Genomic DNA, 15,022 nt, shown 5'->3' on the forward strand with positions numbered 1-15,022 from the left:
AGAACCCTCCAGCAGGGTTGGATGGAAGCAATAAAAAGCATGGCTTTAAGAAGGCAATCCATTTAAACAGTCAGTTTGCTTAACTTCTCTGAGCCTTAGTCTCCTTTTGCATAAAATGAGGGTCACTCGTACCTACTGGCATAATTGGGTGCTGAAATGAAATTGCATAACCTGAGTGGTTAGCTCAGGGTCTTCAACAGAGAAGTCATTTAATTCTGCAGTACTAGCTGCAAACCTGAAAAATACTAACACTAGAATCCCATGGGGTGCTTGCCTAAAAAAAAAATCCCAAAACTTTAGAGCTGAGGCCTATGAATCTACTTTTTACTTATATTTTGCAGGTAATTCTTTTTTATTTTTATTTATTTATATATTTATTTTCATAGTTTATTGTCAAGTTGGTTTCCAACTTGGTGTCCAGTTGGTGTCCAAGTTGGTTTCCCAGTGCTCTTCCCCCCACTCCTTCAGCCCTCAGTTTGTTTTCAGTATTCAAGAGTCTCTCATGATTTGCCTCCCTTCCCTCTCCCTTATTCTTTTCTGCCCCTTCCCCTCCCCATGGTCCTCTGGTAGCTTTCTCCTGTTAGACCTATGAGTGCAAACATATGGTATCTGTCCTCCGCCTGACTTATTTTGCTTAGCATGACACTCTCGAGGTCCGTCCATGTTGCTACGATGCAGGTGATTCTTAAGCACACTAAATTGAGAGCCATTGACTAGAGGGGGCAAAGGAAACAAGTAATTCACACCTGGGAGGGTCAGCAGTTGGATGTCTCCCTAGACTGGGTTTCTTAGAATCCTGAATGTCTTGGAATCAAGAGCAGGGCTTGTCTAGTAAGAATCAAGGAAGAGAATTCTTTAGGACCTAGGACTCTGACAGATCTCCATGAGAGAGTTTCCTCAATGGAGAATAAAGGGGGACAGGGATTTTGCCAAGCCTGATGTGTAAGAGGGAGAGAAGGGCATGCATGTAGAGTATGGAAAAGAATGTTTGATTTTATGTTATAGCTTCAATGATTTGGGAGAAAACTCATTTGTTTTCATGATACAAACTGATGAAATCTCAAAAGATGGACCATTCATGAGATAGAGCCTATCTTCTACAGCATCTGTGATTCTTAAGGTTGGAGAGAGAATTAAACCAGAGTTTCAGGTTAGTAACTCCAGGGGAAAAAATATATATATATATAATCCATAAAGGTATCTACATGTGGTTTGATTGTATATTCAGCTATAGGATCAAAAGAGATGTGCTGTTCTTACCCATGAGCTTAACCAAGTTTACACATAAAGAAGCCTAGGGAAAACTTCGGCTTGGGGCACCTGGCCGGCTCAGTTGGTAGAACATACGACTCTTGATCTCGAGGTTGGGAGTTCAAGCCCCATATTGGGCAGAGAGCTTACTTAAAAAAACAAAACCAGAAAAAAACATATGCTTTCACTTAAGCAGAATTTTACTTAAGTAGAAAGAAATATGATAATTCAGAGTAAAAGAACCAGTGTGAAGGATGATCACAAGAATATTTCCAAAATTGTGTGACAAAGTATACAGCACAGAAGGCTCAGATATTAAAAATCGGAAGGCAGGGATGTTTAAATGGCCCCTGACAGGGAAACAACAGGGCATGCATTAGATGTGCCCCGATGTGTTCTAAACAACAGAACACAAGGAGTATGACCCTTGGGGGTGAACGAATGAATGGATTAGCCCTACATCATCCCCATGTTCCTCAGGCATCCTTCGAAAAAAACACCATTGAGACCAGAGCGGCCCATCTAGCCAATGAATCAGCTATCTGCCACTGTGGTAAAGCTAACAAAACAGCAGAGATGATTAAAATTGCTATTCCATGATGTAAGGCTTCACACTGCTGAGAGAGAGCTGGGGAGGGGGATGAAGGGGCCCTGTGCAAACCCTCCTCCTTCGCAGACCGTCCTGGCCTGCATGCAGCAGTGAAGCATCATGGGTAGCAGGAGGTTCCTCATATGTCCCAGTCAGTTCCAAAGAGCAATACCTGTCAACCAACTGGGAGATTTCCACTCGTGACTGTATGGCTAATCATGGGCATTGTTCTACTGAATTAAGACCACACTGAAATGATTATGGATAATCACCATTATCCAATACTATTAACTTGTCTCTAAAGAATTTCAGTCATCCGTGCATGGAACTTGGGCTGTGGGCCCCAAAGCCCTGAGCACAAATGCTTGGCTGCAGCAAGGGAGCCCCTTGGCTCTGGTGGCCTCTCCACTGGCAGGCTCCCCTTCCTGGGGGGTGTCCTACCTGATGTGGGCCACAGAGGAGAATCCTGCTTCCTCAATCTGAGCCTTTAGCTCTTTCAGTTCCCCCTCAGCTCTCCTCTTCTCCTCTAAGTGCTGGTGGATCTCAGCCCTCAAGTGGAGCATTTCCTCCTGAAGACCCCTAGTATCGACCCCTCCCGTCGAGGAAGGAGGGGGCAGACATGTGTTCTGGGTCTCAGCAGCCGCCAGGCTCTTCTCCAAAGCCACCTTGATGAGCTGGAAAGAAAGCACAATTTAAAGAAGTTAGGTCATGAAGGGGGGGGCCCAGAGGAACATCAGATTGCAAAGGCAGCCTTTGGGGAAGGGAAAGGCGGCCCTAAAACAAGCTCCCCCCAAGGACTTCCTCCGCCTTAAGGGCCATGGGCACTGGTTTGGGTGGGGAAGACAGCAGGAGAGTGCGGAGAATTGAGCCACAGGCAGGAAGAGCGGCCTCCAGAGGTGGGGGAGGGAAAGACACCAGCACATCAAGAATAAAAGCAAATGCCAACACACGAGGTGTCCAACGGACTGGAGAGCACGGATGCTGTGACTGTTCCCGCCCTGAGGGACAGAGCGCCCAGAGTCTGCTCCCAAGTTAGGAAGCTGCCTTGACCTCCCAGGCATCGGAGTCCTGGCTTGCAAAGAGCACGGCCTGAGACACCAGCACTCAAAGCCGAAGGCCACGCCTGCACCTGAGACTCTAAAAAGCACGACTAAGACGGAAGACACTCAGCTACAGGCAAAACGGAAGCTTAACTTCAGGAGCAGCAGGAGAACCACGCCCTCCAAGGATGGAGGAGTTAGTGAGGCCACCTGCCGGGCAGCCAATGTCACTGGCCCTAATTACCCTCGTGTTGATGTTACCAGACAAAATTCGCTCTACAAATCTAAGCTCACAGGAAGAAAACAAAGTGGAAATAATTTCCCAACACTTTTCTATTTTTTAAAAAAAATTTTAATATTTGCTTTGGAGAGACAGAGCACCAGCAGGGGAGGGGCAGAAAGAAAGAGAGACACATAATCCCTTGCCGGATGCGGGGCTCAAACTCACGAACCGTGAGATCATGCCCTGAGCCAAAGTAGGACGCTCCACCGACTGAGCCACTCAGGCACCCCAACACCTTTCTATTTTTTTGAGGATCCTCTTGAAGTTACTCGTCAGTGTGTCAACTCAAGCCGGTTAAATAGTTTTTCCTCAAAGAAGAATTGTTTTAACTTGAAGGCGTTCTTATTGTTCATCTTGGTTCCTCTCCAGTTTTCCCTACACTTTTAAAAGTGTAGAAACTCAAACCCGAGTATGATAACCCACTCAGTGCATGACTAAGTATTTTAGTGCCAGGATTTCTTGTCTGTCTGTACAATATTAATATGTCCCAATGTCACACTCCTTCTTTTTCCTCTCCGTGACTGTGCTCTGGGGTTTTACTTAGCTTCAAGTCGATTTTGATGTTCCAGTTTCTCACCTCTCTCCCACAGCTATTTCTGGGTCACATGTAAAGTCATTCTGGCTACACAGAATCATTTCTCAATGATCAAAGTCCTCAGAATATTTGACATGCACCTCCAGAGATTCAGGAGTAGCCACTCGACTGGGGATGATTTGTAGAATTAATCATATGCTTTATACCTTCATTCAGGTCACAACTATATGGGAGAGAACAGGGCCTAGAGCAGCTTAAATGGATCAATGATTGAGCTGCCTGGCGAAGCACAGAGCCATTGACTTTGGCTCATAACTGAGCATGGGGGTGAAATCGTGGGGCTGATCCACCGCACACGTGTGCAAGGGCAGTTAGCAGCACGGCAGCTGAGGGTGCAAAGGAAAAGAAAGAAGGAAGCATGGGCACAGTTGCTCATTTCCTAGGCATCCCTAGGGTTCTGAGCCTGCATTCGTCTCTACGGCTCTGCTGCCAGGCTTAGACTGGCCAATCTCTGAGTGTGCCACCAAGCATTTGGGCAAAAATCAAGAAAGAGGGACTGGACAAAAACACTTTCGAAAAGTTAGGACCTCAATCTATCATTTAAACTATGTGATATTACTTTCTGTATCAATCCTAACTACAACAAACACTGCCATCGGCTTTGAATAGGGGCACATTTACTTTTTTTTTTAACTTAAGGGTTCCTTCTGTTTGAAAATAGTGTCTCACAGTCATGTCTCACCTGTCTATTTTTAAAGTGCCTTCTGGATGTCCGTTACCTTCCACTGATTGAAATATACCTACTTTCCTTAAAAAGAAAAAGTTAAGAACCGTGGGCCGTCAGGACCAGGACGCACCAGGTCTAATTTCCCACTTAAAAATGAGAAAATAGAGATGATTTGTTCCCAGGCTAATTTGGGTTGTCTTATTTCCACGTAAAGGGGAGTTTACTTTGGCTAACTTATCTTTAAAACAAATGCAAATGCATGAAAAATGACTCAGAATCTAGCCTTTTCATCAGTTTTTCTTTCCCATCTATGGAAAGTTAATATTTCGGTATTTCCCCCAAATATAACCTCAGGGCTTCCAGTCTGTATGGTGGTAGGTATGGATCCTGTAGGCCTGTTGTTAATTGTATCTTACAGGTCCCTCCCCCACCCCCCAACCTTTCCCAATTCATCTGTTCCATTGCTTCCATGGTCTAATGAAACTTTGTTGCATGCTGGGTCTCCTTTCCCTGCAGAAGTCTAAGGGCATGTCTGGTCTTGCATCAAGTTTTGTTGTTGCTCAATTACGTGGGTTGCGCCATGTAAATCAGCTCTCACACAGCATGGAGCACATTCAAAATAATTTTTCTTCATGGTCTTCACACTAAGACTACTGACTTTTTTCTCCTTCATTGCCTTTGAATCTTGATTCTTGATTAACTTTTTTCCACTGCGGAAGTTAAAATGAAGGAAGGCAATGCTTGATACATTTCACAGGTGTTTGTGTATTATAGACTTTACATTTGCTTGAGAATAGGATTTTGTGGGAGATACCTGAAGAAAATTACTAATATAGCTAGACCTGAGACTTCCTGGGGTCAGTGAGTCTAAAAATAAGGACAAAACAACTTTCAAGATAGCTTTTGCCTTGGAAGGAACACCAAGTTGGACGTGTTTGTTAGGGGAAGACGTGTCTGCCTGAGGTGGGAAGGTAGCTTGGGGTTCCATAAAATCTATCTTCCAAGGACACAGTGAGGAGGAACTCAGAGCCTAATTGTAAGGGACCATTTCCCAGGAAACCAGCAAACACAGCTTTGAGAATCTGGACACAGAACAGTTATGGCAAAAGAAGCTTTATTTATGATTGGTAGGAGAGTCACACCCTCAAAACGCCAAAAAAGTTGAAGTGAATTTACAATGATTTCATATACTAAGGTTCCTCCTACCCCAAACTGGAGATTGATTTTCAAAGAAAGATGATAGAAAGAAAGTGATGCTTACCCAAGACATTCTTTGTTCAGCAGGTATAAAACTTTGTCTAGCATGAGTCAAGCCCTAATCCAAACGTCTGTTAACTATAATTTATTAAGAATTGCTGCCAAGTAATAGGGCAGACATTGCAAGGGAAATATACATGCTCCAGTGTAAAGGTTTATTCCAGGGCTGAACTGACCTCGTCAAAATGTGGTCTGGTCATTTGCTCCAAGCTGGGCTATACATATATAGGAAGGAAGGTTCAGGAAGGAACAACTTTACAAACCAGTTGGCCCGCAACTGAGAATGAGAGCAAAGGGCTCGTGCTACTCCACGTAGGCTAGTCCATGCCAGTCGGGATCTGGCTGTCTTCACATCTGTGTCTCCCGCTTGCTTATTCTGAAATGAACCCTGTCCACAGCAGCGATAACCACCAGTGGCCAGTGGACATCCCAATCGAACTGTTTTAGAGTGGACATTTGCTTAACTTGCAGATCCCTTTCCTCCCAAAGCTCCACAGGGACATCAGGGCGTGGGAAGCAGAGGAGACTGGAGGGGCAGCCATGTACATCATTCAAGTCACAAGCCTGGGTTAGGAGGACTCAGAAGAAGCTTTTCAAGCAAAAGGAGAAGAGAAACTCATGGAGGATCTCACCGGAGAAGTGAGGGCTGGGTGCGGCTAGAGCAACAAAAAGGGGAGCTTGGTGGGAGGTAAAGGACTGTGTTGAGGATGTGAGGTATCTCAGACAACTAACGGCTTGAGGATTACTCATGTCCTCAAGAACCAAAGACAGGGCCAAGTCCTGTGGGATTTGAGGAATGCTCGTGCGGGCTCTTTTCGTTGGTCTCCTTTTTCTCATCCAGGAGGTGTAGAGGCAGACTCGGAAAGCCTCATGTTCCCTGCGGTTTTCCTAATAGCTCCAAGGAAGCCATCGCTGGAAAAGCCCAGCTACTTCTGCAGAAGGACAGACACCAATGATCCACTTTGTCCTTAACAACTCGGAGGCACGGTCCCTCTAGATGGGATTGCTAAAGGTCCCTGGGCAAGGTGGAGACACAGGAGTGCCAGTGAGTGCCAAGGGGTCACTGTTGGTGCCTTAATCTCTGAGGTCCAGGACATTCAGCTCTTGAGTTGAGATCATGCTGGTTTACACCTTCCCTGATGGGTGGTGGGAACAGTGTTCCAGTCTTGGGGACCAAGTTCTGAGGCTGATGGGGGCTTGCTCCTGAAGTATCACCTGCCGGACACTGGTGTGTCACAATCTGGGTGGGCTGCCCAGCAGACCTCTCTCTTGCGCAACGAGATTTCACCAAGACAGATCCTACTTTGGAAGCATCCTCTTGGAGGTTCTCAGAGACTGCTCTCCCAAAGCAGGCCTTAGGCCTGCACCTCCCCGGTCAGCCCTCCAATGGCTCCCTGTCTTTGGTGGGGTTTCAGATACAAAAACCCAAGAGGGGAACTGTCCAGGGCCTTGTTGTACAGAAAGGTTCTTCTGACACTATAACTATAGATTGTACATAAGGGCAAAGGTGGGAGGGAGGGGGCAGGGAGCAAGAGAAAGAGATCGAAGGAGTAAAAAAAAAAAAAAAAAAAAGTGGATTGGAGAGAAAAGTGGAGTGAGGACAAGGGTTGGCAAGGTGGCCGGGAAGCTCTGGGAAGGCGGAAGACTGGAAAGTGGTTTTTAGCAAAAGATGGAGTCTTACTTCAGGTTCCCAGGGGCTGCACGAGACCACTAGACCCCGAAGGGATATACAGCCTCCACCCCGGGAACCCAGACCTGACTCGGACTTACTTGCTGGTGGCTGCTGTGTGCCGCCTCCTCCTCGATGCTGTCGGTGAACTCGGTGCTGGCATCTTCCGTGTCGTCCCCTGCAGCTGCATCTGGAAGCGAGTCCAGAAGAGAAAGGTGATTCCTTTCACAGGTGGCTTTCAGACAGCAGCTATAACTACACTTTTTGCCATCTGCCTCTGATTTCTTCCTTTCTCCGTCTGCATGGCCCCCTAGCCAGCAGTGTGAAGGCAGCAACAGTGTGCCAAATCTGTCGAGAAGCCTTCTCATTGTTAATCACTATTAGTATTGCATTGGACTAACACACAACTTAAGCCTTAAAACGTTTTCTGGCTTTGAGAGCACAGACCTGTACCTGACAAGCTGACTGATAGAGTGGTCACCCCTCTTGCCTATTTCCAGAAAGCCTGAACCAGTCTCTGTCCTGCCAGTCTGGCAATGTGATGGCTTTCTCTTCTGAAACGTGGCCCCAACATGACTGACCTTTTCCCCACCAATGAGTGCTCAGAGGGTCTCAGATTTACTCGGGATTAAAGGGGCCCTGCTTTTCTCATACTTTTTCATCTCTGGGATCAGTTGTGCATGGGGTGACAAGCTCTCCGAGGAACACCGCTCTAGGGGCTTTGTGTCCTACAGAAGCTCAGGTCCAGTCAAGCCTCAAGGCACAGAATGAGTTCGGTGTTTCCCAATTCCTTCCTTTAACCTCCTTCTTTCACTCTTGTTCAATGCCAACATCTTTTGCCTGAATGTTTCTTATACTTCTTTGTCCAAGTGGGTTTTAATACATTCCTTTTTTAAAAGTTTATTTATTTTGAGAGAGAGAGAGAGCAAGTGGGGGAGAGGCAGAGAGAGAGAGAGAGAGAGAGAGAGAGAGAGAGAGAGAGAGAGAGAGAGAGAATGAATCTCAAGCAGGCTCCACGTTGTCAGCACAGAGCACAATCTCACAAATCTTTAGATGATGACCTGAGCTGAAATCAAGAGTTGGATGCTCAACCGACAGAGCCATCCAGGCATCCCATAATACAATCTTCTATTCCTTAAAGATGGACCCTGTCACCCTAGGGCACAAATATCTACGCCTTGCGATAAGGGACAAGTGTTGCAATTTGTGGTCTGAGCAAAGGTCTTGGACAGTTTATCAACAGAACTTTCTGCAGTTCTATGCACGTGCTGCCCAAGACAGCACATACATATGACTACTGAGCCCTTGGAAAGTGGCTAGCACGACTGAGGAACTACAATTGTAATTTAAAATGGGCAAGCATCCGACTTCGGCTCAGGTAGTTATCTCACAGTCCATGGGTTCAAGCCCCACATCGGGCTCTGTGCTGACAGCTCAGAGCCTGGAGCCTGCTTCAGATTCTGTATCTCCCACTCTCTGCCCCTCCCTGGCTCACCCTCTGTCTCTGTCTCTCAAAATAAAAGACATAAAAATTTTTTTAAAAAATTAAATTAAAATTCAACTAGCCAAACAACTCATGGCTGCCATATTGGACAGAATAGAGCTAGGGCATTTCTTCCTCTCCACCTCTGTCACAATAAAACTGTCCATCCAATTTGAGATTAAGACCTGTGGCACACAGGACTCTTTTCTTCTGAAAATGGAGGATTTCATTATGGCTAATTCATTGTAACACCAAGGAAAATCTACCCTAATACTTCCTGGGTCTGTAGAACAGGTCCTAAAGAACCTATCCTAGTTAGAGAAGTTTGAGATCTAGTTCTAACCTCTGCAACCAACCTACTAAAACTCCTCTTCTGACCATTGAGTAACCTGGGCCAAGAGATAAGGTGGTTGGTCCATGGTCACACAGCTAGTCCTGACAAGAGTTGTACCAAGAAGTCTTTGGACTTTCAGACTAAGGCAATTCACTACTCCTTCTGGTGACAGATCAGACCTTTATCTTTGTTTCTTCCTCCAAGACCAAAGAACATGTTTCTGAACTCAGACCTCCATGGATGAGAGGCTCAGCTGAATACTGACCATTCACTACCCTCTCTGCAGATAAGGTGAGCAGGTGCAGTTCACACCTACATTCCATCTCTTGTCATCTGCAAGTTCATGCCAGAGTATTTGCAATGATGCAATGACCCAGGCCAATCTCAATGAAGTATTAAAAGGTAGTAAGTACATTGCCCTAAAAACTTAATCTTATGACTCATTTCAGGAATGTTGGGTTAACTTTGGACCAAGTTCCTGTACCATGTACAATAAAGTCCTGCCTACAAGAGGTATATCCACCACTCAGCACTTTTAAAGATTTCCTGGGAGACAGTGTACAGCAGAGATTTCTACTACAAATCAGCCCCAGAACCATATCATTCACAATGATATGATAGAGGAACATGCCCCCTACGCTTTGGCGACTCACTGAATCTGGGATGCTTACTGAATCTTATTATAATGCTTATTTTGGAAAATATTCCCTGTACCACAGTAGAGATCAGAATCTTTTATTTTTTCCCTGCAGAGAGAATGAATGTCCCACTCAATGAAGGACTAAGAAAAGTTTTCACATTGAGCTTTGGGCTGGTGATCCTGTGGTTGAAGAAAGCTCAGCTGTAGGAGTTCAGGGTCCTCATCTCCTTATCATTCTTGGTGGCCTGTGTGGCCACGCTGCCCCACACCCCAGGGGGACTCCAGTGCTAGGTTCCAGGAATAAGGGGGGGGAGAACCAGAAAGTGACCATCCTGAGTCTGAAAGGCTTTTATCTTATACTTTCTACCTTCCACTTACCTTTGCTGGCCTTTCTGATGCCACATCTGCATTTTTAGGTTATCTTCTCTCTTTAATTCATTCAGGGACAGAATACCACAGTTTTGACTTCATCAAGAGTTAAATGGAGACGAAGTAAGAATGCCCCTATCTCATCCCAAATTCCATTACATAGGTGTTTTCCTTATTTATTTTTAGCTAGCTCAGTCTACTCTAGCTCCTTTGGGGGACCTACAATGGTTGCTCAGCCTTTTACCAATTTCAATAGAATGCTGACAGCTTTGTGTGTGTGTGGGGGGGGAAGGGCTAGAATAAAGTTGAAAAAATTTTATGGAAAATATTGGAATATGTTATCCTACACAGAGCCCTGTAAGTTTACCCTAGACACCTTTCTTTGTTTTGTTTTCGTTTCTTGGTCAACGATGATAAAAGAACTTCTCTTTTTTGAGGGAATACATTTTCCTAAGCTTTTACAATGCAACAAACCTCCTCCTACCTACCTACTATCTCTAACTTAAAGGTACTATACCTTTCATTCATGAACATACTGCTTATTAATTTACATATTCTGAAAACTAAGAGTCTGTCACTTCAAATCTAACTTTCTTCTCCAGGTTTTATCTCTAGATTAAGCTTTTATATGTTAGACTAGAAATTTTTTTAAACTTTTTTTTTAATTGGAGGCTTTGATGGTGGTTCTCAAATTTGAGAAATTGCCAATTTCTCTATTTCACATATATAATGGTTGTGGTACCTAAAACTCCCCTTTAGGCTTACAAAATTATTTTCTACCAGCTATCTGACTTGATAAAGTGCTTAGAATAAAACCTCGAAAATACTATAAATCCTCAAATGAAAATTTAAGTGTTATGCCTGTATACATCTTTTAACCATGAAACAAAAACTGAAATTTTGCTGGAGCTTTGTAAATCAAGAATGGTATCATTAATAACATGGACACTGGAGCCTGATTAGCTAGATTGGATTTCTGCCTCTGTCCCTCGTTATGTGCTTACGCAAGTCATAACCTTTCTGTAACTGTCTCCTCACTCCTTCCTTAGGGTTAATAGTGATCCTCACTCCATACAGTTGTAGTGAACCTCAGAGGATGTGCTGCTTTCGAAGTGCTTAGAGCAGTGCTTGGCATACGGTGTGTACCCAATAAATACGGCCTTTAAACAACATTCATATTATTGTTGGTACACTGAAATGGATCCATGGGCTGAAAACAAGGTGGTCCCAGAGCCTAAAGGTAATCAGTAGAGAGAAGTTTTATACCGAATATTATTAACTGGAAGATCTTGACGGAGTCTATCTGCACTTCCTTCCCTCTGTTTCCTGCAATAGGAGGTTTGCAGTGTTACTTTGGGTCTCTCTGCTTCACAGGAGAGTTGCAAAAGCAGAGCAGTCAGTAAAGTAGGATGCACTCTTTTGAACAGGTCTTTTACAAATAGGACTCATCCTTATTTCCTTATAACTGCCTTACAGCGCGATCATGTATGAATGAGCCTTCAGGAAAAAGTCATATAGTTTTATTTTCGTTCTTCAGTAATGAACCTAAACTGGGTTTCCCCCAAATTCTACTCTATAGTCATTACTGTTTCCTCTTTAAGCCATTTATAGTCAACCAACAGAAAAGGAGGAATATTTCCCATATAGTTACTCAGAACACAGCGGGAGTCACATCTAATTTTGAAAGGGGACGGAAGGAGCAAGGACCATAGGCCAGGAGCGGGCATGTGGTGCCAACCCCACAGCGGTCCCCTCCTCGCTTGCACTCCTAGGCGCTCTGCCCTGTGCTCGCTGTGAGTCCTCTCACCTGTTCACATCAGGAGCCAGCGACAATATCCCTGACTTAACTATTACAATGTTGTGAGACAGACAAGAACGGTCTCCCGTCAGCCTGCCATTTTGCCCGCACCCATTCCCTTCTGAACCATAAAAAAATCGTAAGCGTTCGTACAGTCCTCCGTAAGCTTCTGCTGAGAAGTAAAATGCTTGGACTACACAGATCTGGGATCCCATCTTGGAACAGAAGTAGCTAGAAAAGAAAACTGCTGTCTATGGTCAAGCCCGTCTCTGTAGTTATCTGTCACTGTATCAACCTACAACATCTCTCAAGCAACTTTCTGGCCTGCAATTTATGGAGAAAGCATTTTCCAGTGACCTAAAAGATTCTGTAACGTCAAGGAATTCTTCCTGCTCGTGGCCTCTTTCTTCCCCGCCCCTCAAAGAACACAAGAAGTGGGCTTTTCCTGGAATGTCTGTAGGAATAGCACCAGCGTCGTCACAACGGACTCAAGTCTCCATCCTCCTTGGTGCTCCTTCAGCAAGGAGACAGGAAAGAGTTTTGAAGGTAAAGCAGTTCATTTCACACTGCTGGGGGAGCGTAACGCTGTTTCTTTAGTGTCGCTTCCTTGACCGAGAAGAGACCAGGCTTTTCCCTCTTCCTTCCTTCAACTACATACAAAAGCATTCACTGACCCCAGAGCCTTAACTTGGAGTTGGAACTTAAGCATAATAATCAGTGGACTGATTGTCCTATGAGGAAACAAGCAATAACAACCACCACCAAAAAAAAAAAAAAAAGAAAAAGAAAAAGAAAAAGACATGAACTTTCTCTACTTCTTATAAATCTTTTCAAGAATGAATCCAAATAGTGACTGTTTGGCCTTTGATACTTTTATTGGGTCAGTAACAGTTTTCTGTGTCTCATCTGAAGCAGCTAAATTCTAACACTTACGTATTTAAAAGGTACACTTTGCATTTCAGCACAAATGTTAACATGGTTGAACACAGCACAGAGCCATGAATAAAGGAACTTCCAGAGGAAAACGTACAGCTTGTTTTGGTGAAAAAACAGTCCTGTGAATAATCTACTGCCAGATAGTAGATCATTCTGTAGATAGTAGTTTTTGGATCATTTAACATGTCACTTCCTTCTTCATTTAAATTGTTATGAGATCACTTCAGTTTTTCTCGACAGCCCTAGGATCAAAATTTTAAGTGACCAAAGTAAACCTGCTTTTATTATCAAACTGAATACTTCACGGAAACAGATGGAAATCGATGATTTATAAAATATATTTGTACACACACGTCTCTAAGGTTTACAGACTGAGAGGCTGGTATTTCAGAGCAATGATTTTGTTAACTGCAAAGGGTAAGCACTACTTACTCATGCTCTGGACCAAGCGCAAAGCCGCACGCATGTGCTGGGCAACAGGAGGCTCTAGAGGGAACACGGAAGCCCGTCTGGCCCATCTACTTACCACCCCTACTCCTCACACTATTTCCCAGCAAACATTTTCTCACTGAACTTTCTATATTATCATTACAGCTTTAGCAAAAGGAAAACGGTATGATAAATAAAAACTTTTATTTCTGGAATTTGACTTTAAACAACATAAAGGAGAGTAATGCAAAAAGAAATTAGTACGTCACTTTTTAAGTTTAATCATTCTTTTTTGAAACCTGGTAAAATTACTATTGTCTGCTCTGCATGTTATGTTTCCCTACCCCTTCCTGTCTTCTACTAGAAGCAAATTACAGGCAAAATTCTATTTGCGAAACTTATCCTGGCTCATGTAATTATATAGAAGGAAGTTGAGGACTTACCTTTTATCAATGCTCAGACTACTTAAAAGCAGTATGTTTTCTAATTATAATGAATTTAACAGAGTTATTACTCTAAATGTCTAGTGAGAGGGTTTCTTAAATCCATATTCCAAATGTTTTCAGACTGAGAAACTATGATCCTACAGAAATCACCCTGATATATTGTCCTGTTGACTCATTCCTTTGATTTTTTTATTACCAGGTTGGCTCATGTAAGTTCCATATTCCTGGCTTCTCTTTCTGCAAGAAAAATGGTTCTTTACTACCAAAGGGAGAAGAAAAGCTAAGTTTTAACTTGAAGAGAAAAGAGAGAAATACTCTAGATGTTTGTATTTAACAGGATGTTAGTATCTGAAAAAGAAAGCGAATTTCATTTATTCTACCTCTAGTACCATTTCTACAAGGTAAAATGGACAGAGGACTTTAAGGGCATGGGTTTCTAATATTTTGTTCTAGCTTCCTAGGAAGTTTGTCACCTTTTCCTCCAGGAAACTGGCTGCAGGCCTGGAGAATTACTACTGAGGCCCTAATTGAAGAGGCAACTTGAGTTTTGCAGGAACATCAAATGTGAAGATCCTAGGAAATTTTTCATATAAGAAGGCGATGAAACCAGAAAAAACAAAACAATAACTTTATCCTAACCAGACAGGAACTAGAGTTTTCTAACACTAGCTCAAGGAAAGCAGAAGTACTGGATAATTGCTCCCTCTAAAGGGAAGTGACTGTAGGTAGGTCAACTGCTATTCCTCAGTGAAAGGAGTGATTTTTGGAATAGTCTGACCTGCTTCTCCTTTCCCTAATCAGAGGACCCTCAATTCAACTGGAAGAGAGACAGAACTAACACCAATTTTCTTGAACTGTTTTGAATCTAAAGCCAAACTACCCTGGACCAGATAAAAATCAGCATAAATTAGCAGAAAAGTGAAAGGCCTTTTTTATGTGCGCCTGGCCCAGGGGTCACTGGTGTAAGCTGTGCAAACACAATATACTCAAGAACTTCCTAGGAAAATGTGTGTGGCTAAGATCGAATATCCTGTACAGGGCATGGTTTTCTTGATCTTTATAGGTCTCGTACCATTCATAAAGACCTTGACAAATCTTTTCGAAATAGGAATAAGGAAGTAGAAGCACCAAAACCACCGCTGCCGTCCACATGAGCGAAGAGAAGGGGGTGTGGGAGAGGGTGGGTAGGATTAAGGATAAGCACACGTCTATCAAAGCAAAAGGCTGACAATATTA

General features: G+C 43.7%; 1 protein-coding gene across 19 annotated transcripts in view; it reads right to left on the reverse strand.

Annotated features, from left to right (window-relative positions):
• Positions 1-15,022, reverse strand: part of LOC115299509 (myomegalin-like) — a 180,838-nt gene that overhangs the window by 32,575 nt on the left and 133,241 nt on the right. For all 19 annotated transcript variants that reach the window (XM_029948898.1, XM_029948905.1, XM_029948904.1 and 16 more), the window contains 2 exons: positions 7,453-7,541; positions 2,282-2,514 (listed from right to left, as the gene is read on the reverse strand). In XM_029948898.1, coding sequence (XP_029804758.1) covers positions 2,282-2,514; positions 7,453-7,541 — 322 coding nt within the window. The remainder of the gene's footprint in view (positions 1-2,281; positions 2,515-7,452; positions 7,542-15,022) is intronic.

This window comes from Suricata suricatta, chromosome 8, assembly GCF_006229205.1.
Source record: "Suricata suricatta isolate VVHF042 chromosome 8, meerkat_22Aug2017_6uvM2_HiC, whole genome shotgun sequence".
Taxonomy (NCBI): Eukaryota; Metazoa; Chordata; class Mammalia; order Carnivora; family Herpestidae; genus Suricata; species Suricata suricatta.